The 23,582-nt window shown below is 43.6% G+C and overlaps 1 protein-coding gene across 3 annotated transcripts in view; it reads right to left on the bottom strand.

Annotated features, from left to right (window-relative positions):
- GRIN2A (glutamate ionotropic receptor NMDA type subunit 2A) overlaps nucleotides 1–23,582 on the bottom strand; it is a 446,460-nt gene that overhangs the window by 44,048 nt on the left and 378,830 nt on the right. For all 3 annotated transcript variants that reach the window (XM_079944201.1, XM_079944202.1, XM_079944200.1), the window contains exon 12: nucleotides 4,566–4,753. In XM_079944201.1, the coding sequence (XP_079800327.1) occupies nucleotides 4,566–4,753 (188 nt within the window). The remainder of the gene's footprint in view (nucleotides 1–4,565; nucleotides 4,754–23,582) is intronic.

Raw genomic sequence — 23,582 nt, forward strand, 5'->3', positions numbered from 1 at the left:
CTGCCCCAGAGCAACTAAGCCCGTGTGCCACAACTACTAAGCCTGTGTGCCACAATTACTGAAGCCCGTGCGCCTAGAGCCCGTGCTCCGCAGCAAGAGAAGCCACCACAATGAGAAGCCAGTGAACCGCAACGAAGAGTAGCCCCCGCTCGCCGCAACTAGCGAAAGCTTCTGCGCAGCAACGAAAACCCAATGCAGCCAAAAATAAATAAATTTTTAAAAACGATGGTTTCCTTCTATTTTCTCAGCATCGCTTGTTTCTGAATAATATTATTATATCATCTTGTTCTCCCTGATATCTTTTTGCTGGCCTCTATACATCGAAAGTGCTTTTAACCTCTATGATCTTCCTTCCGACTCTTCAAATCCCAGAATCACATAAAAAATTACGAAATCCATGAGATTGCTGGGGCCTAAGAGATCTCCTGTTCAACCTCCCCTTTGAAACCAGAAATGCCATTTTTTTTAGGTCCCAGACTTACTCATTCTTTATGTTCTCACTCAGCTGTCAGCTTTTAGGTGCCAGGGTGATAACAGGGACCCACCAGTTACTTGCTGGTCGCAGGATAAGTTAATGAACGCGGCTTTGTGAACTCTGGCCTATTCTTATCTTTGTCTAGATCTTACTTGTTTTCTTTATGACTTATTCTGTCTTTTCATTCTTCCATTTAAAAAAAAGCTGATCTATCTCATATTTCTCCTTGAGCATTCTCTCACCTACCCAAGATACCAAAGAGTATATATAGCTGTGTATATATATAAACACATATATAGTATATATGAACTCATAGATATATACGCATTATTACAAATATGTTCATACTTTGAGATTAGATATTTTAGTTTCATACATTGGCAACCAACTGGACTGTAAGCTCCTTGAAAGAAAGAAGGAAAAGACCATGAGATCGCCTTCTTGGAACGTCAGTGCCTGAGAATGTGTGTTTCTCAGTAAACGTTGGGTATTGATGATCAATGCTGAAAAGTACCTTTGAGTGTCCCCACGGTGCACTCCACTGTTCCAGAAAGAACACGACAGTTAGACAGGAAAAGGAAGGAAAGGTCTTACTGGGATCCTGTGCGTCTCTTAAGGGAGATCAGTAGCCTGTTTCCTAGGGAAATGCCTGGCAGGCTTCACATAAGAGGTTTCACAATAACCAAACACTCCATTCAAAGGTTATATTTACACAGCTCATTAGGAAAATTTTTTATACTTTTGACACTCATTAGACTTGTAATCGTCCACCGAAGCTACTCTATAACAAGAGATAAACACTCCATTCCAGAGGATGAATAATAATTGGGGACCGCTCAGCACTGTGCTCTTTCCAGGTCTAATTTCAAAGCATAATTAATCCTGCTGAAGCTGCATGAGATAAGTGAAATATTTACGCAGATGTGTTAATTCATGTATTTACTCCTAGAGAGATATTCAGAACTGGACACGCTTTCCGAGAAGATTATCTTAAGACGCCCCCTGGAGCAACGTCATTTTCTCTCCAATGTCTTTGCCCCCGGGTGGTCTCTAAAGATGAAGCTGTGAAGACACATTTTCCAGCCCAGAGAGTCTGACCAGAAAAGCCACGAGTCGGGACAGAAAATATCTCCAAGAATCTGGATGCTCTGCTCGTACAAAGAACACACCTCTGGCTTATCTGGCTGCCTTTACTTTTTATTTTTTTTAATTTGCCACAAAGAGGACATTCTCTGTTCAGCACCGCATTTCCATGATGCTAACTTGACCATATTATCAAAACCACGACGCTAACCGGGCTGTGCTGAATGCTGGATTTGTGGATGGACAACAACGACGAGGAGGGGGAGGGGGAGCAGGGTGATGATGGCGTTGATGGCGCTGGGGGTGACGATGGCAACAGCTAGCATTGATTGAACCATTTCTATTTCCAGGTGGCTGTACTTAGCTAGCTCTTTACATAGAACCTCTCATTTTGTCTTCATGACAACCTTATCAGGTAAATATTTCTGCATTTAGTTGAAGATGAGTAAACTGAGGCTAAGAAAAATTACCCCTTTCACAGAAGCATTTGTAAATGGGACAATAGATATTGTTCACACATACACAATTACTTTTTCCTAAAGTTTCCATATATCTCAAGCATCTGATTAGCCAACTTTGATAGACGTCCTAGAGAACTGAATGAAACAAGAGTCTTACATGATCGACCCCCGTCCAGAGTAAGGCCCCTTAAGTAAGACTGTCACTTACTCACTAGGGGACTCACAAGCCCGCTGAGCTGAAGTTTCCTCCTCTGTAAAATGAGTATAAGCAATATTTAACTTCATAAAGTTGTTAACGAATATTAAATTAAAGAACACATGTAATGCATCCGGTATGGTGATTGGCATATTCTATTCCCCAAATATGTTGCTATTTCATAATAGATGCTGCAAGAGTGACAGCAGTGGTAGGTAGGAGTAGAGTTAGAACTGACTTATTTGACAGCTACCCATCATATTTAAAAGTTTCCTGTCAAATGAAATGCATCCTGACACCAACCATTCATCCATGCATGTATTTATCCATTCAATCCTTCATTGACCAGTTACCTGTCATGCCCAAGATTTTGTCGTGTTTACTGCTGGAAACAAGACTCTCGTTTACCGAGAACTGCACCCCACGTGGAGGTGCTTAGTCAAGCACTGTGGTGGAGGGGTGCTTCACTCCTCTCTGTGTCCACATGCCTTGTCACCTAACTCCCAAACTCCTCCACACAAGGCAGAGTATACCTCCAGAGTATACTTTGGGCTTGGCCACAGGACTTACTTTGGACAGAAGGGTGTTAGCCGACGTGGATCTGAAAAAGCAGAGACTTGAAATGTGCACGTGCAGGTAGGTGTTTTTCCCTTTGCCTTCATCATAGCCAAGGGAAGAGCTTGTCCCAGGTAGGTGCTGCCCCTTCAGCCTGAGACCCAGAATAAACATAGGTGGAACAGAGACCACAGAGATGACCCATGGTCTTGCAGCATCAGGGGAGCCACTACGGCCTGAGGCAGAGCTTTTCCACTCAATCTGTGCTCCCACGAGCAAAATACATGCTATTGTCGTGTACCTCCAAGATTTCACAGCAACAGCTGAGCAACACAGCCACAAATCACTATGACACAGCAGAGAACACGGCTCTTGATCTGAGGAAGGTACAAATGCCCTATAGGGAATTCAAAGAATCAGATGCTTTCGTTTGGGAGAGAAATATAAAGCACACTTAGATTTCTTGATGGCATTGTGAGAATCCGGGGTTTAATTCTGGGAGTAGAGACTATAAGGCATTATGCACTCTGTTCAAATTCACACCAGCCACAGCACTAACCTCTGCCCCTTTCAGTACCATATTTGGCCATGGTGGTTGCCAGGCTGTCCTCTACCAGCTCTAGACAGGCGTAGCCTGTCCTGGCACCATCTCCGAATATAGCTTCCACCGTTCTTGAAGGCAGCTTCTGCCCGATGCCCTGAGCTTTTGTTGCCTACTCACACTTACTCAAGTTTTAAGGGTTCACCTGCCATCTGTGCTGCCTTTGCTTTTCCTGTCTCAGTTTTGGCAAGTCCAAGGGTAACTAGCATGCCATGTGAGCCATGAGAGGATTCTAAAACCCATGCTAGCGAACAATGGGCTGCGGTGAGATCACCAGCTATGAGTACAGAAGTACCATCATCCCATTAGACTGTAAGCCCCGTGAGGGTGGAAACAGCCTTTTTTTGCACGATAGGCAGCCGAGAGGTGGACTGTAGAGGAAACCCATGGGATTTCTGCTCACTGTTCCCTTTATAGAGATTGGCTCGCCTTCATTCCTCCATAGGATAATAGTTGGAGCTGTTGTGTTAGTACAACGTAACCCCACCCCTTATTCACTCCTGATGGGTCCAAGAAAGAGTGCTTGACCCAAAATGCATCAGGAATCCTTCCTCTGGAATTTGAAATTTAGAATTTGGCAAATAGAGATTGGGACTTACTGTAGCCTTGTTACATAATGTCACTGCTCTAGAGCAGAGTTTTTTTAACCCTGATACTATTAACGTTTGGGGTCAGATTAATTCTGTGTTTTGAGATGTGGGGGCCTGTCCTGGGCATTGTAGCATGTTTGCCAGCATCCCTCACCCCTGGCCTCTACCCACGGATGCCGGTATCAAATAGCCTCCCTGTCATGACAATCAAAAATATCTCCAAACACAGCCAAATATCCCCTGGGGGGCAAAATCCCTGCCCCGCACTGAGAGCCACTGCTCTACAGAGAGGACCTATGAATTCCTGCTGTTGAGGCCCCAGGACTGTCCTGGTTCCTGTTTTTTCCTCTGAACCTATTTGCTCAACTCTTTCTTAAATTCACTGAGATAGACACTTCTGCATCCTTAAAATAAACTCCTTTTAATTTACTGAGTTGTCTGTAATTGGTTTCCATTACGAGAGTCGTGGTATCATGTGATCAGCACTCAATAAATACTTTTGGTGAGCAAACTCACCACCCAAAGATCTACTGGAAAGCCAGTTAGAAAACAGAGTGTGAGGGTCTCAAGTCCCTCAGAAGTAGGGGGTCAACCAAGGTCTTACCATCACCCACAAACTGGAGCAGGGCCAGGTCAATCTGCCTCTTCCAACGGGAGCCTTTCTGGAGGGCAATTCCATAACCAGTGGTGGCAAAGATGTACCCACTTCCGATGGTCACCAGCTTGCAGCCTTCGTCCCTCCCAGCCTTATAATTCAAGACCGCAGCATCATAGATGAAAGCGTCCAGTTTCCTGCAATGACAAGAAACCAGGGAGTCACGGGGAAGGCGAGGTACCGTCTCAGGGCCCAGCTCCTAAGGCCTGATCCAGCATCACACACTTTCTTTCACATGGGAGATGATGATTCATGACGGCTCCATCCCATCAGCATAAAAGGATCTATTTTTAATGAGGAGATAAAAGCCAGAACCTTTTCTCTCAAAGTTTCAAGAGGCAGTTAAATAAAGACGTGAAGAATCCTTATGCCCAAGTGAGTAAACAGTCGAATTTGCTGGTTTGCAAGTGTTTGCCCTTAGCACTCCCAACAGGGAAGAGCAGTGGCCTATTTAGAAAGGTTTGCATTAGAACAAAATAAACCATTAAGGGACAGGAGAATCAGATGGTTTCGTGCAGGAAGGGGAGACAGACTAAATAGGAATGATGTCTCTTCCTGCCCTAAGAAACATGTTTATGAAACATGTTTCATTTATATTATAAAAATTATTACAAAATAAATTTTAGAAATCCAAATAATGCAGAAAATATTAAGAATACAATTAAAATTAAAATTGCCTATAATTCCATAACTCAGAGGCAACCTCTGTTAATAAATTTGTGAACAACTTTCCAAAGTTTATATGCATGTGTGTATACACACACCTCATATACACACACACACAAACACACATACACACTCCTTTTAAAACAGGGGTTGGTAACTTTTTCTATAAAGGCAAGATAATAAATCGTTTAGGCTTGGTCTCTGGTGCAACTACTCAGCTTTCTGTTGTAGCATGAAGCTGAACTGTGTTTCCTCAAAATTCGTATGTTGAAGTCCTAACCCCCCAGTACCTCCAAATATGACCTTATTTGGAGATGGGGTCATTGCACATGTAATTAAGATGAGGTCATATGGAGCAGGGTGGGCTCCTAATCCAATATGACCGATGTCCTTATAAAAAGGGGAAATTTGGACACAGACGTGCACACAGGGAGAACGCCAGGTGAAGGTTGGAGTTATGCTGCCACAAGCCTCGGAACTACCAGAAGCCAGGAGAGAGGCCCGGACAGATCCTTCCCAAGTGCCTTCAGAGGCAGCACAGCCCTGCTGACACCTTGATCTCCGCGTTTCAGCCTCCAGAAGTTTGAGACAAAAAATTCCTATCGTTTAAGCTTCTTAGCTTGTAATGCTTTGTTATGACAGCCCTAGGAAATTAACACACAGCATGAGAGCAGCCAGCGACAATGCATAAATGAAGGAATTCAACTCTGTTCCAATAAAAGGTTCTTTGCAAAACACAGGTTGGCCCATGGGACGTAGTTTGCCAACCCTGTTTCAACTCTCCAAATATAATTACACCACGCAAACCATTTCACCAATGGCTTTCTTTTCTCGTTTAACCCCACACACAGTGAATGTATTTCTATGTCAGTGTACAGCACTCTTTTTAATTTTTTGGTACATTTATTTTTATTGAGGTATACCTTATATGGAATAAAGCACTAGATAAATTTTTACATATGTGTACATCCTTGAAATCACCATGCAGACTGAAGTAGAGAACATCACTATCACCTCAGAAGTCCTGTTTACCCCTCCCAGTCAGCACCCTCCAAAAGGCAAGCACCCAGTAATCCCCTCAAAGGCACGGCTGTGTCTAATTCATGACCTACATCTTTATTGGTGGGCATGTATGTTGTTTCCAATTTTTAAAGTTATTTAACAAGGCTGAAATGATCAACCTTGAATACAGGGGATGGATATCTCAACTCTAATGTAGGTAGGAAAACTAAATGGGAGAGTTCTCAACTTCCTGACACTTCCTCAACTTTACTGCCCTTCACTCCCTAACAAGAAGACATACAACAGTGAAGCAAAAATAAAATAAAATAAAATAAAATAAAATAAAAGTGGCAGGAAGAGGATGTCAAACGCTGCATCCTTCCAAAGACAGCTGCTGAAGGACTCCCTATGGGAAGAAAACTATTTGGAAGGTTTACAGCTGTGTTCTTCACTTTAATTTTTTGCTTCTGTAATGGTTAGAGATGGGGCAAGACTACAAGGCTTGTCTCACCAACAGAAAGACTCTGAAGCTTTCATCTCAGGGCTGTAGGGCTGGAGGCTTAGTTTTATACTCTGAGAGTATTAAAAGGGGATCAGATCATCCAAGTGGAAGAGGGGGAAAAACTGGGCATTGTCAACAGAAATGGCAAACAGAGCTGTCGAACCAAGAGGAAACACCCTTTTTGGACAGCCAGCAATGCTGAGACCCATGCAAATACAGGTTGGGGGGCTTTTAAAGGTTGGTTTATGTTATGATGGCAGTACGGCGTGTGACAGGAGCGGCGGGGGAGCAGGTGGAAGGGATCTGAGTTCTAGTCTACATTTACGTCTATGATGGTGCCACCTCGGAAAGTCACTTCCTTCTTTTGCATTGCTGGTTTCTCATCTGTGAGATGAGGTTGTCATTGCGGTCCTTTTGAACTGTGGCATCCTACGGTTCTGCAAGCCAAGAGTCACCTTCTGTCAATCTCAAGAGGGAAAGTGAGACTCTGGATAACGTGTGTACCCTGAGGACTTCAGGACAAATGGACAACATGTGTACTCTTAATGAAGTTGGGGTGCTTGCCACCTCAATACTTCATGTTGCCATGGAGATGGCGAGAACCGGGGTTTTAGTAACACTTTCTAAGATTCCTGCAACTCTCTTCTCTCAATTCCTCAAAAACCAAACAAATACACACACAGGTGCGTTTAGGTACATTCAAATGTTAAGGCCACCTGTTGGTATTCATGGGGTGAAAGCCCTCCCCATCCTGTTAACCCACCACACACTGATGCATTTCTGCAATGGAAATCTAAAACTGTACCTGGCATTCATACGAGAGTTGCCCAACAGCAGTTTAAATTCATATTTTACGGACAGGCACAGATTTCTGCAAATCATTACCATATTTCATGACAGATCTTCAGCTGAGCAAAAAACAGCCGGATGAGCCCAAAGAAAAAGGGAAGTTTTCTCGGAAAACAAAGTTTGCAAATGCAAGATGCCATCAAGTCAGAGCGAGGACAGCTGCAAAAGACAGTTAATTCTGAGCAAAGCAACCACACGCTGGCTTGTCTGGGTGGCTGGCGGCCACGCTCTTAGAGCGGTCTGGCCAGGGAGACTCTCTGTGGTCTCAGGGCCACGTCAGGACCAAAGTGAGGACAACACATGAAGGAAACCACAGGGCCATGTGGACTGTGACTTCTGTCCCTCATTGATGATTCTAGAGAGCTGGGGTCTAAATGCAATGGCCACAGATACCTGCATGTTTAAAAACATCCTGGGGCTTATACAGCCCTCTGATAGACAAGGCCATTGTTTGCACAATGCTTGACAAAAGTGCACAGCGTTTTACATACATCGTCCCACCGGGGCCTCACAAATGCCCAGTAGGGAAATTTATTATTATTATTTTCTCCTATGTTGTCTATGAGCAGGTGAGGTTCTGAGAGGCTAAGGCAGCCTGAAGCTCATCGGCAGTATTTCTGAACTCTGAACACAAACCCTCTACGGCAGGATTGTCTAGGAGGACTTTCTACGATGATGGAACTATTGAGCACTTAGCATGTGATTAGTGCAACTGAGAACCTGAGTTTTAAATTTTATTTCATTTCATTAATTTAGATTCTGGTGTAAATGGCCGCACGTGGCCGGCAGCTACTGAAGTGGCCGGCACGGTGGCTCCCGGTGGGCGGGGGAGGTGGAGGGAGCGAGGGCCCTGGGCTCTCCTTGCTCCGACTCAAAGACCTGTGCCTTTGATCTCTTTCCCACTGAAGGAAAAATGTTCCCATTGTTGAAAAGAAAAGATGTAAAACTCACTGACATCCTCAAGAGTGGGCTTTGTGTTCAAAGACTTGGAACAAGGCACCTGTATTTCTGAGCTTCATTCTTCTCGCTGCAAAGTGGAGCAGACGTTACCTGCCCTTCGAGGGCTGTTGGGAATAAAGCGATGTTATATAAGGAGATGTGTGCGCAGTGCCCGGCACATAACAAATGCTCAAGACACACAGATGTGTGCAATTGAATTCAGATGTTACAGCAAAGGAGCTTACAACGTTTATGCATTCTGTGGGACAGATCCAGTCCTGAATACTTTATACACATTATCTCATTTCACTGAGTCCTTTTAACTGAGCAAAGATGGATGCACTACTGCCGTCCCCACGGAATGAGGAAACGGAGGCACTGAGAGGTAAAGTAAGGGACACAGCTGACCAGCTTAGGTAAGCGTCAAAGCAGCATTTGGACTTGACACAGTCTGCTGACAGAGGTCACAGACCTAACTACTCTGACCATGTTACCCATAAGACTTGTGGAATAAATGGAAACAGCTCTGTCTACTACTTGGAGATTCAGACTGGGGGTTACAGCTCTACATGAAGCCCAGCGTTATGAAAAAAGTGGAAGGATCAGACCAGAGTCGTCAATTTTAAAAGACTTGGTGGGTCGTTCAGTTTCATCTGTCTCTTTCCCAGGAGATGCACAACGCTGTAAGGTCTGGAGTCACCTCCACAGAAAACATCTCTTGCCCTCAACACATCCTATCCTACATGTCTGGGAGACATTTAGGCATAGATGGCCACAGCTTCTGGTTGAGGGTAGGGGGTCAGAAAGAGAAAAAGGCCACCTGAAGCCCAATTTAGACCAAAAGCATTCGGGGGATTGGAGCTGCGATGGTGGGAGACCGAGTGACATCTTAGGCTGCGGCGTAATTGGCAGCACTGGATTTGGAACAACACAGAGATTACAGGCTGGCACTGGAGGGAAGAGCCCCTCAGAACTCAGAGCCATCAGCTGGAAGCTTAAGGGCTCACAGGGAGGGAACACAGTGACGCTTCTCTGCTTGGTGTTTTCTTCTCCTGCTTTTCAAGGGGAGGACATCTATGTCTCTGCCTTCCCAGCTCCTACCGAGCCACATGGCTGTCACCGGCTCAGTGCTTCTTCCACTGGGTGGGTGGGGCTCAAAGATCCGGTCTAAGGACCGTGATGGGGACAGAGGCCCTACCCAGCCCGCCTCTCTGCCTCTGCTCCCTACAGAAGGGCGAGCACTGCTCCAAACATTTGTGACAAATGAAACGACATCTCGGCTCCCCAGTGCAAGGGCTGGAACAGAACCGGAGTCTGAAAATTCATGCTGTGCTGTGCTGGCTGTGTGATGTGCCCACCCCCCGCCAGGCATCACGGAGGCTGTGTGGGTGCTGTCACCCTCTCCCTGTCACCCGCAGCCCTCAAGGAAAGCAAACGATAAAAAATGACAGTAATTCAGAATGAGAGGGGGAAATAAGACCTCCTCTCTGCAAATTTGCCAAGAAGCAAAGTAAGGAGGACTGTCATGTGCGCTCCATGCCACTTTAACCCAGCAGTTTCCTGCCAGATTTTTTGACAGCTTTGAAGAGCTGCCACAGCTTTCTGGAGTGTGTAGATCTGACCCTGTTACTTCCGTTGGTCTCTCCTGTACCTACACGATGGCCTGAATGTTCACTCCTGGCCCCAAGACTGTTTACCGGCAAAGCTGATTCTCCCTACAAAAGGGGACACCATGGCCCCCAGTCAAGGCATGGCCCCTTTGGGGAAAGGGACTTGTATTGTCAAGTGGCTTGACATTTCCTAATCAAAAGTTTCCGGCTTTAGCTCATCATCTCCTCATGCATGTTTTCAGATGCTCTCTGGGGGTCTCAGCACATTTAAAGGCTAATTATATAGTTAAAATTAATTATTCATTCATTAACATTCAAGAAGTCTTTAACTAGACATAGATATTGACTCGCTCTGATGAATTAATGAAACCAGAGTGTGTGTGTGTGTGTGTGTGTGTGTGTGTGTGTGTGTGTGTGTTATGTGTGTATGTTTTGGAGGTCTAGTCTAAAGCATTACTGAGAATTAAGAATCTCTTTGGGGACTTCCCTGGTGGCACAGTGGTTAAGAATCTGCCTGCCGTTGCAGGGGACACGGGTTCGAGCCTTGGTCTGGGAAGATCCTACATGCCGCGGAGCAAATAATCCCGTGCGCCACAACTACTGAGCCTGCGCTCTAGAGCCCGTGAGCCACAACTACTGAAGTCCGCATGCCTAGAGCCCAGGCTCCATAACAAGAGAAGCCACCGCAGCAAGAAGTCCACGCACCGCAACGAAGAGTAGCCCCCACTCACGGCAACTAGAGAAAGCCTGTGCGCAGCGCTGTCAAAACCAAATAAATAAATAAATTAATTAATTAAAAAGAACGAATCTCTTTGATGAGAACTGAATGTATTTCTTTAGGGCACATCAAAGCCTCGCTAGGAGGAGGAGCACGTCAGCCAGTAATTCAGGCCAGTCAGCACGTTTGGGCAACTGTGGAACAGTGGACGGGGTTCAGGTCCACCTTTGCCAGCTCTATGAATGAGACCCACTCATGGGACCTCTTCGAGCTTCGGTTTTCTCATCTGTAAGATGGGGGAATAGCTCATTCACAGGGCTGGATATTGGATGGATGGAAACGGGAGTGAAGGTGTTTTGGAAATTGCACACCCTGGTGCAAATTCAGGACTTTGCTGGGGCAGTGATGATGTCATTGCGCAGAGAAGCGATGGTGCAGGTCATCATCAAGCACCCAGACACAGGGCTATTAGTGGGTGAAGGGCATTCATGGGCCAAGAAGTGGTACCCCTGAGGATACCTTTGAATGTGCCTGCTTGGGCAGGAGACACTCAATACATACAGAGATTGTACCTGACATCAGCACGGGATGGTCTAAAATAGGCTTCAGGAAAATGGCCTAGAATCACATTATGACTCTGAGTTTGTGAATACAAACTTCAAAGTCAGAATTATACCAACACTGATGCACTTTCACTAAGGAAGCATTTTTCAGAGCAAAGTCTGTTACATTAATTTAATTCCTAGATCCATGTCTCGCATAGCATAGTTGAATTGTTTCCAATTTTTTTGGAAACTACTTTCACTGGGATCAATTCTTTTGTGTTGGAATTTTATAAGGATTTGATTCATTGATCAGAATTTGGACCATAATAAATTTTACTAATTTATAACTTCTGCCATTTTGAGTTTTCTTTTGTGGGTATGGTTGCCACCAAGTCCAATTCTTCTGGGTCAAAACTGTTCAGAGAGGCAAAAGTGGCCAAGAAGATTCAAGTCGTCTATGACTTTGTAGTCAATAACAAATTTCACTCTGTGTGCTTTTTGTTGTTGTCAGTTTAATTTGTGTTGATTAATTCTTCCAGTAATATTCACTGTGAATTGGGTAAAAAAGATGGATGGTGAATATTTACTTTTTAACTGAGAAAATTCTGTGCAGTACCGTAAGACTGAGACAGAGAGAGGCAGAGAAGGAGGGAGGAAACGAGGGAGGGAAAAATACAGATGGAAGCAGGCTCCAAGGAAAATGGGAAGACAGTGAGAGAGAAAGAGAGAAAGGAAAGAACAGGAAAGCGAGAGTGAGGGAAAGAGACAGAGAAGGAGAAAGAGGTTAAGACAGAGAGGGAGAGAATGAAGAGAGGGAGATGGACTTACAGGGAGAGACTAAGAGACAAGAGGGAGGGAGAGGGAGGCAGAGAGATGGAGAAAGAGAGAGAGGGAAGAAGGAAGGAAAGAAGGAGGGAGGGAAGGAAAGAGGGAAGGAGGGAAGGAAGGAGAGAAGGAGGGAGGGAGGGAAGGAGGGAGGGAGGGAAGGAGGGAGGGAGGGAAGGAGGGAAGGAAACAAGGGCAAACACAATACAAACATACAGTTTGCCTACTGACTAACAACCACAAAAGCAGGAAAAGGTTAAAGTGATACAGAAAATCCCCTCTTCGTTACTGTTGAATTTAACATGGAATTTAACAAACTAACCTTGTCCAAGTTGGTGATAGATCATGTAATGCAATCTTTTAATTTTTCAGAAGAGAAAACCGAAGGCTGGAGGTCTCAGTCCTGGGTGTTCCGCAGAGTCAGTGCTCCCAGACCTGTCTACCACCTGCCAAAGCAACGCATCCTCGAGGCACTGCTGCAGGGCTTCCCAAATCTGAGCGCATGTCCTCAGGTGGGATGTCGGGCCAGAGGAGCACTACTGTGGGGTTTTGGGTAAGTCTGTGCACATATCCAAACCTTGATTTCCCCATCTGACCAGAAGGAAAACAACCTCTCCCATGTGGTCGTACTCTGGTTGAAGGAAGGAATGGCTATAAATTTGCTTGATGAATTATAAAGCACTATGCAAATGCTATTCTTTCTTCATGTTACCACTCATGTTCTGTCATAGGAAAGGTATTGATTCCAGCTGACACGTAAATCTTTTATAGAGTTTCTTAGTAGATACTCTTCAAGGGTGGGGATCAGAGTAAACATTCAACTGCAGGTATTCCATGGTGCACAGCGTATTATGAAAAATGCTCATGTTACAGAGAATGTTTTCTTTGTTCAGACTTTTCCTGAATGTTCCCTACGTGCCAGACACTGCTCTTTGCCTGCATATCTCATTTAATCCTTACAACAGTTCTAAGTGCAAGTTCCTAAGTTATGTTTCCGAAGCGAAGAAATCATACTTACCATCATCTTATAAACAAAAAAAATGAGATCTAAGAAGTTAATTAACTTGTCTAAGGTCCCACAGCTGAATGTTAGCAGAGAGGGAATTCGAATCCAGGATGCTGGCTTTTAAGCACCATAACCCACTCCTGGTAGTGACAATGATCCTGCTAAACTTGCCGCACACTAGGACTGAAAGACAGGGACTCTCAAAGGCCAGAAAATATACGAAAGTGAGAGACTGGGAAAAGAATCAATATTTAATGAAACCCTATTACGTGTCTGATACAGTGCCGGCTACTTTCCCTAAGTCAATTCATTTAATTCTCAAAGGAATCTGGGAGACAGGATTTGAAAGATGTGGGAAACAGTCTCAGAGAGGTTATTTAATTTGCCAAAGGTCACACAGTTGGTAATTATCAGAGTCAGAATATGAAGCTAGGTATTTCTCAATTCAAAGTTGATGCTCTGCACCATGGGGTCACTCAGAAAATAAGTAAATCAATCAATCAATCAATCAGTTGAATAAGACTAACCTCTTCTAGAAGATATAAATACTCTGACCCAGAAATTCTACTTCTTGAGATCATTCCTAGAGAATTACTTGCAGAAGTGCCTAGAGAACTCATCACGGAGTTTTTTTTTTTTTGCGGTACGCGGGCCTCTCACTGCTGTGGCCTCTCCCGTTGCAGAGCACAGGCTCCGGACCCGTGTCCCCTGCATCAGCAGGCGGACTCTCAACCACTGCGCCACCAGGGAAGCCCCATCATGGAGTTTTAACGTGCCCATATTACTAAGAGCTCCCTGGAGGGAAACAGTCTAATGAACTGTGATGTATGCAAACCATGGAATTCTTTCCAGCTGTCAAAGAGAATGAAGGCAAAAGACACCTACAGATATGGAAGGCGCCTCAAACACATTATTAATTGAAAACCAAACTGTGCCTTACTGTTTGATAGCATGACTTCATAAAAGTGCTAACAAAAGATCAAGATGAAAAAAATTAATTACATGGGACTGAGAGAACTGATGAGGATGATTATAATTTTTGTGACTTTCTGTTTGAGTAAAAAAAAAAAATCCCACAAGGACTCAGAGGCAAAAAATATACAAATCAATTTTCACTGCAAAGTAAAGGAGCTGTTAGAGTGGAAGATTACTGGACTGAATGTCAATATTATGACACAGTATGAGTGTGTTTCGTGTTTGGTAATTGCAATCATTGTTGCTTTTGTTGTGGCCATCCATTTACAATGCTTGCTGTTAGTCTATTTACCTCTTGTAAAAATAAAATACAGTGTGTGTGGAAAAAAAAAAAAAGTAATCCACCTGCCAATGCAGGGGACACAGGTTCAAGCCCTGGTCCGGGAAGATCCCATACGCCGCGGAGCAACTAAGCCCATGCGCCACAACTACTGAAGTCCGCGCACCTAGAGCCCGTGCTCTGCAACAAGAGAAGCCACCGCAGTGAGAAGCCCGTGCACCGCAACAAAGAGTAGCCTCCGCTCGCTGCAACTAGAGAAAGCCCATGTGCAGCAATGAAGACCCAACGCAGCCAAAAAAAAAAAAAAAAACTCACAGAACTAGCTTAAAATTTTTCTTCTCCTTCAATTCTCCACAATTACATTAATTTCGTTTCCGATTTTTATAATTTTATTCTGCTTACTTCGTTGTTATATTCTCTTCTTATGTTTTTCTAAGGTAGATGCTTGCATTATGCTTTACCCATCTATTTTTTTACCAGTGTGTTTGGTTGATGGCATAAATTTCACGGTAGGCACTGCTTTTGCTACATCTCACAATTAAGCTCAAAATAAATTTAATTTCTCTTGGAAAAAAACCCACATTATTAATTGAAAACCAAACTGTGCCTTACTGCACAGAGTTTGATAGCATCCCACAGAACAAAATTTTATAATTATGTGTGAACATATAAATATATGCAAATGCATCTAACAAAGGTCTAGGAGAAACGGCACGTATATCAGACAGATAACAGTGCTTACCTGCTGGGGGTGGGGGTGATTTGGGATTGGGTCGTGGTCAAATGGATGCTTATTTAGCTGCATTTTTTACAATGAGAATATATTTTTTAATGAGAAGCAATGCAGCATAGTGGTTAAGGGCATAAATGCTACAGCCAGTTCAAATCCCAGCTCTGAAGCTTACTTGCCTGGCCAGGGACTTAACCTCTGCATGACAGCGCAGAGGGGCCAAATGTGCCATCCTAAATTGTGTCTCTTAGGCATGAAGACTAAGTTAGGCTGATTATTTTTAAGAAACGAAGACTCAGGAAGCCTTTCTTTTTACCTCCTCCTTACCTGACTAAATAACTTAGATGAAGGGTCTGTTCCCAGAATAGAGCTACCACCAGAGATGTCTGCAAAGAATACAGGCTAAGTGTGTTGGGGGAAACCAGGCAGGGCCTGGAGGTCAGACTCCTCTCTGTGTCCCACTGTCTCTGCTGGTGCAGCAAACATTTATTTACCAAGCATTTGCTCTTCCATTTCCATGTGAACAGCTTCCTCCCCTTTGAAGTCTCAAACTCCCACCCCCAACATCCTCTTTTGTCTTTAGCTGAAGATGGTATTTAAGGTGAGGCTTGGGCCATTTTGGTAAGTAACCCAGTTCTCCTGGGTCTCTCCCATGTATATATGTTATTAAAGTTTTGTTTGACTTTCTCCTGTTAATCTATCTCCTGTCAATTTAATTCTTCAACCAGCCAGGAAAAAGCTAGAAGAGTAGAGTAAAATTTCTCCCCCACTCCCAACAATAGTTTCTCTGTGTACACAGTGGAGATAATGGATGTACCAACCCTCACAGGGCGGTTGTGAAGATTAAATGAAGAATTATAGGTAAATTGCTTACAAGAGCGTCTGGCACAGAGCAAGGACAACTAAGCAACTGAGATTAGGAAGCAGGGATGGACACTAGCTAGCAGAATAATCGCATTGCCCAATGGTGGCGGTCTACACACAGGAGCCCGTACTGCATTTATGTGCACTGGGCATTGGGGTGCACTACAAGGTCACTCCCCACAGCGCATACTCGGGTGGAGCGCTGGGGGGTGAGGCCTCCCCCACAGACCCCGGAGGTGAGCCTTCTGTGGCAGTGCTCACGTCGGACACCTGTCGGACACTGGTGCCTAAGGGAGTGTGTTGGGTTGAATAGTGTCCTCCCAAAATTCACATCCACCAGAACCTGGGAATGTAATCTTATTTGGAAATTGGGTCTTTCCAGATGTAATTAGTGAAGGATCTCAAGACAAAATCATCCTGGATTTAGGTGGGTCCTAAATCTGATGACTTAGAAGAAGAATCCCTTATAAGAAGAGGAGGGACTTCCCTGGTGGTGCAGTGGTTAAGAATCTGCCTGCCAATGCAGGGGACACGGGTTTGAGCCCTCGTCTGGGAAGATACCACATGCTGTGGAGCCACTAAGCCCGTGCGCCACAACTACTGAGCCTGCGAGCCACAACTACTGAGCCCACACACTACAACTGCAGAAGCCCATGCGCCTCGAGCCTGTGCTCTGCAACAAGAGAAGCCACCGCAATGAGAAGCCTGCACACTGCAACAAAGAGTAGCCCCGGCTCTCCGCAACTAGACAAAGCCCGCGTGCAGCAACAAAGACCCAACGCAGCCAAAAATAAATAAATAAATATATTTGAAAAAAGAGGAGACACGCAAGGAACAAGGTCATATGGAGACAGAGGCAGAGATCTGAACGATGCTTCTACAAGCCAAGAGGCCCCAGAAACGGGAAGAGACAGGAATTTCTCCCCAGAGCCTTCGGACGGAGCGCGGCCCTGCCAATACCTCGCTTTTAGACTTCTGGACTCCAGAACCGGGGGAGAATACATTTCTCTCGTTTTAAACCCCCAAGTTTGTAGTTATTTGTTATGGCAGCCACAGGGAACTACCACAGTGGGGAAAGCTGAGGTGTGGTACCTGAATTCCTATTGCTCTTCCACCTGCATTTCTCTCGATGGAATGAGGCTGGACTTGCTAAGGCAGAGGCTGCTGTCTAGGCCCCAAGCACTCACCACGGGGTATGGACAGCATCTCCCAACCTGTGCTAAGGCCTCCCATGGCCTGAGCTAGCCCAGCACCAGGAAAACTCACTCCTCCCCCTGCTGCTAGAGCAAGAGAACACACGGGGCTGATGCTTCAACACCGAGATCATTTAGCACCCGGGTCAGTGGGAGCTTGTTTACAGTTTTCACAGTGGAGAGAAAGGAAGCACACTACTGAGGTTTTCCAAACCTGAGCCACTGATGGGCAGGAGCGCCAACTTCCCTGGTTCTACCTCCCCACCCGCCCCCCTAGCCTCATACGCCTCATAACAAAGATGTCCAACCCTTCCCAGAATCCTTCACTTGTCAGGACAAGCAGACAGTTAGATGTCATGAGTAGAAAGAGATGATGGGCTGAGTCTGAATGCCAGCTCTGCCAATCACGTAACCTTTGAACAAGTTGCTTCTGCTCCTTGAGCCTCAGTTTCACCTTCTGCAAAATGGAGAGAACACCTATTTGGCAGAGTTGAATCAGGATGAAATGAGATGACACATTTGAAGTCTCCATGTGCATCTGACAATCAATAAGCAGAGGTAATTCCTAAGGAGACAAGGAGATGGAATCTGCCAGGAAGCTCCTGCTTGTTCAGTCTCCCCAGGGAGAATTTCCTAACCACGTGTATCTGAATACAAGGAGTACATCCTGTTTTGGGTTGGTTTTCCTCTGTGAGTTCATTTTTTTTCTCCATTTCAACAAAAGAAGAAATATTGACCGTTTTAAAAGCAGTATCAAGACTTTCAAAGGAAAAAGAGACATTTTGAATTATGAACAAAATTACTTCTTGGTTTTGTATAATACTGCGTAATTAGAAATAGGCTAATTGTGCACTGTTACGGGAATGTTCATATTTAGTATTTTAAGTTGTGACTCAAAGCATAGGCTCTGGAGCAAGTGTGACCACAGACGAGCTATTTTAATCTCTCTGTGCCTATTTCTTCGATTGTAAATCACTATCTCGTAGGGTTGTTATGAGGTTTAAATAAGATACTGCAGGCAAAGCATTCAAAACAGTACCTGGCACATAGGTAAGCTCCCAGTAAATGGTATCTATCAGTTTGAAATACCTCTCTTAGATCCCAGAACAATTCAGGCAGGTTATTCAAACTGCAGTAGAAGAAGGTTTAAACATATCGATAAAACAATTTGAGTGAACTGAATTCTGAGATGGAATAGCAGGTAAGGGCTTAGGGAAAGTCTGAAAGCAGATACTCAGGCCATAAGCTCTCCGCAGTTGCTAACAGAAGATCATAAATTAAGCTCCGAATTATGTAGAAACCCAAGCAAAAAGAACACTACAAGAAGTTACAGGACTTGCGTTGTCCACAAGATAAAAGAACCTTACAGTGAAGAAAGACAATGCTGTTTACTGTACAGAAGTCTGAGAAATGAGGTAGGATGACATTGTGAACAAATTGGTACAGTAATGGTATCAGCAAGGTTTCTGAAATAACTATTTCTTGGAGGGCCCTCCAATGCCAGACAAGGTATGATGAAAATGCATAGCAGTAAAAGTTAAATTAATCAATCTTCCTCTAGCTCAGTGAAATATCTCCTAGTCATTAAATGTGATAATTGTCCAACAAAACCGTACAGATTTAACTGAGAAAAGTCAAAGAGATTTGCATGGACACCGATTCACTGTGTGTAAACTATGAACATGTGTACAAATCTCCAAAGGAAATGCAGGAAGAACTGAAGAATTATGTTCAGAAGAAACTTTTTTTCTTCTTATTATAAGTAATACTTTTGTTGCAGAAAATGTGTTAAGTATAAAAGGGGTAGAAAGAAGCCCACAACCCTCATCATCTAGCAATATCTCTGATAACCTTTGATGTATTTCATTTCAGTTTCCTTTCTTCTTTTCTCTTTCCTTCTCTTTCCATCTTTACAGAATTGGGATCCCACTTTATTCAACTTTTCTCCATTTTTTTCTATTTTTAATACTTTATGGGTGGCCTTGAACATCCATTCATATAGTTTTAATGGAGTTTCACAAGAGATCATTTCAAGTACAAAAAAGATGTCTCTGCTTCCTTGAGTTTTTATTAAGGGTAAAATTCCTACCTCTCTGATGTGGTAGCAATTATTTCTGAGCTTTACTTGCAGTGTGGGGGTGGATCTCAGAAACCAGGTCACTGTAGATCTGATGTCCTCTGGAGACGACGCTATTCCAGTTAAGAGAACAGCTCACCGAACCTTGAGGTCTACACCTGTTATCGAACTCAGCATCTGGAAATGAACCCTCTGAGTGGGATTCTGCTTGACTGACAAAATATAGTTCATAAATCATGCTCAGATGGCACCCTTGAAAGAACTTGCTCTGCATGGCAACTCAACATCTATGAGCATCCTTATGCCTTCCTGGTCTACCTTGGCAAGTTCAACATCCCTGGACCAGTTTCCTTTGAGGATGGAAAGAAGGATGCTATGATCTTATCAACTCCCAGATTGTCAATTGATAATTATGTATTATATAATACATGTATATTATATACATATACACATATATATAAAATTTACCTCCGCAAAGAATCTCTATGGCATGCAGATTACTTCAAGCTGAAAACAATCAGGGCCCAAAAGACTCAAGAAGAAACTCTGACCTTCCTCCTAACTGCCTGAAAGAACTAGATTGAGGGCCTGTTCCCAGATTAGAGCTACCAGCAGAGAATACGGTGGGCTAAGTGTGGTGAGGAAAACTCTAGGCAGGGCCTAGAGATCAGAGTGTACGACACTGTCTCTGCCTGGTCCAACAGGTGTTTATTTACCAAACATTTGCTCCCCATCTCCATATGAATTGCCTTCCTCCCCTCTGAAGTCCCAAACCACTACCCTCAACATCCTCTTTTGTCTTTAGCTGGAGATGGTATTTAAGGTGAGGGTTTGGCCATTTTGGAGTTACTCAGGTCTCTCTCGTGTATACAGGTTATTAAACTTCTGTTTGATTTTCTCTTGTTAATATGCCTCACGTCGGTTTAATTCTCAGACCGGCCATAAGAATCTAGAAGGGTAGAGGAACATTTCTTCCTCCCCAATAATAGAATATGTAACTTCGGTCTCCATTTCTCCCTTGAGCTCTGACCTCATATATCCAGCTGCCTCCCTGGCATTGCCAAGTTGGGAAGCAAGCCCAACTCTTACAGTCAATAATTCTACAATGTAAGTTCTTAGTTAAATAGCGTGTTGGGTAATTAGTTAACCTTGTAGAGCCTTAGGTTCTTCATCGCTTAAAGTACCCAGCGCATAGGAGTAATAGTACACAGCTCAAAGGAATAATAATACTCAGGTCATAGGAGTGATAGTACTCAGCTCTTAGGAGTGTTCTGAGGATTAAATGAGATTATGCACGTGAAGCGCCTGGAGCTGCATCTCACAGATTGTTAGGTTTCAATCAACGCAGAGATGAAATATGATGATGTTGTCCCAAAGGCACTGCCGACTGAACTCATCCAAACCTAAATTGGTGTTCCTCCACGCCTCTGCTCGTTCTGAGCCCTTCCTCTTCTTGGTCCTGTCCATTCCTCACAGAACACCATCTCTCAATATTCAATGAATTAACCTCTCAAAACAGGGATTCCTCATCCCTACAGGCTTGGAGAAGCTGTGTCTTAGAACAGAGGGGTTCAGTGCTCACCTCTTCTATAAAGACAGTTCTGACACTTGCAAATAGATGTGACCACCCTCATCCTTTGATTTTTACAGACACATTATACAGTTTGGGCCTTGTAGAAAAATGCCTACTGGCAAAAGGCAACCCTCCTTTCCAAGTCTTCTCCCAAACTACTCAATGTAAGTGAAGGCAAAAGATGCCCGTCTGTTTCCCAACACTGTTGGGCTGAAAATGAAATCAGACAGGGGACTGGGGGGCCTGATGCCGAAAATTAAAGCTTCTAAAGGAAACTGGGACTTTTCCATAGATTTATATACACATAATTGGACATGAAAACCAGTTAAAATACAAAACATAAACCATCCCACTATGTCTTCAAATATTAGCCTCTTCAGAGTCGTAGGAATGTTGACTGTTTAATTGAAATCTGGCGTAAGTGCTACGCTTGCAGTTTGGCCTACTTGCCAAAACTGCTTGGAGAACATCAGCCTCTGATGACTGAGCATTTATAAACCTAACTCTCCCCACTCATTCCAGCTGCAGTTCCCTCTTCTAAAGCAGATGGTCCCAAAATTTGATTAGTGTGCGTCAGAATCGCCTGAAGCGCTTGATACCGCATGCAGATTCCCAGGCCCCTGCCCCAGCGATTCTGGTTCTGTTGGCTCAGTGCGGCTCAAGAATGCACATCTTTATCAGCACCCCTACTGATTCAGACTCAGGCTACGCTTTGCGAAACGCTGGTGTAGAAACCTGGGGTCATGAAATGCCCGTCCGCCTTTGGTTAGGGAGAACCCCACATGTCAGAACAGACTTGTTCCTGGAAAACCTTACCTATCAATGTTTGTACAACACACATTCGGTGCAAATCCTATTTTCTCACTGATTTACTTGATATTTTCTGGGATACTTTATCTCCATTTATTACACATTTCAACAAACAATGACACTTAACAACTTAGTTTCAAGTTCTCTGTCCCTATGCTCTTAGGTGATTCTGCATCCCGAAGATAAGCTACATGTTTATATTGGCTGGCTTACTCTTTATATGCGTAATGTATTTATTGAACTCTTTTAGAATAGTAGTTCTCAAATTTTAGCTTGGATCAAAATCACCTGGAGCAGCAGCATGCTTGTTAAAATGCAAATTCACAGGCTCCATCATTAAAGAGAAGGTCTTGTGTTGGGTCCAGAAATTTGCGTTTTTACAAGTAACCATTTGATTCAGGTAGAGTTGGTCCATTGGCCAGGCTTGGAGACACCCAGCTTTGGAGAATTACTCTAAATCCTTTCTGCAAAAATGACAGCTGTTTATAATTGTGGTTTGTCTGGATTTTGTATTTTGGAAAGTTCTAAATAAGTGTTCGAGTGTTGACACAAGTAAAAGAATCTCCGAATTACTTCAGAGATTGGAGAATCCAGCCCTTTCACTTTTTAGATGGGGAAACTGAGGTTCAGAGAGGTGACATGACTTGTCTACGGCCACAGCTAGCTAATGATAGAGCCCAGACTCAAACCAAGCTGGGACCCTCATTCAACCATAATGCAAAATCCCTCTTGTGTCCCAGACTCTTCCATCAAAAGAAAAACCATCAAATCAACAGAAAAAAATAAGGCACACTTTCAAAAAAGGAACTGCAGAAGGCTTTTCTTTACATTTGGTAAAAATCTACTGATAACAAGACGGTGCATATTAAAAAATATTTTGTCACGTTTTACCTATTAGCAAAATTTTAGAAGATTGATGATACACTGTGTTGGCAAAGGTTTTGGGGAGATACGTACCCTCATTCATTGATGGTAAAGGTGAATTTCCTTGGGAGGGAAATTTGTCAATGTCTGTCAAAATCACTATCACGTGTACTCTTTGACCCAGCAGTCCGAGAAATTTATTTGACATTGGATGTGACACATAGGGAAGGATATTCACTGCAGTATTGTTTGTAACAACAAAAAATGAGCTCCTAAATATCCATTAGTCGGAGACTGATTAAACACCGTGTGATACACTCACACGATGAAAGACTATAAATCTTTAAAAATTAACTCTGTAGCTATTTATGCTTTGATAGAGAAAGATCTGGAAGGACACACAGGAAAGTAGTAAATGTGGTTACTATGGAGGGTACTAGGCGAATAAGGAACAGTGTGGAAGGAAGGCTCTTCACTGTTTATCTTTTTATATACTACTTTTTGATTTTTGAATCATGTAAATGTACTATCTGTTCAAAATTTAATTTAAATAACTTAAATAATTCACTGAGGAACCTGTTAAACATGTAAGTGTTTTCCCCTGATATTAATTCCACTGAGACAGAATCTCCCGGAATGAGCAGGAATGTCCTCACCCCTAAGGGTGCATGTAGTTATTTCTTAAAAAGACAAGACTCACACCCCTTTAGCTCTAGTTTCTGAGTTTAAAGTAATGTGTCATGCATCCCCCTCATGGGAGATTGAATATAGGGTAAACCCACCATCTGCCCAAGTTTGCTAAGATGGATGTTATAACTATTATATGGCTTCCCGAGAACAATTTGTATAATTTATGGCCAGGGATGGTTTCTATTTCTCTACTCCTTTTTGTTTGCATTGTTTAAAAAAAGTGAAAAAGAAAGAAAACAACCCATTTT

The sequence above is a fragment of the Stenella coeruleoalba genome (assembly GCF_951394435.1).
Source record: "Stenella coeruleoalba genome assembly, chromosome: 15".
NCBI lineage: Eukaryota > Metazoa > Chordata > Mammalia > Artiodactyla > Delphinidae > Stenella > Stenella coeruleoalba.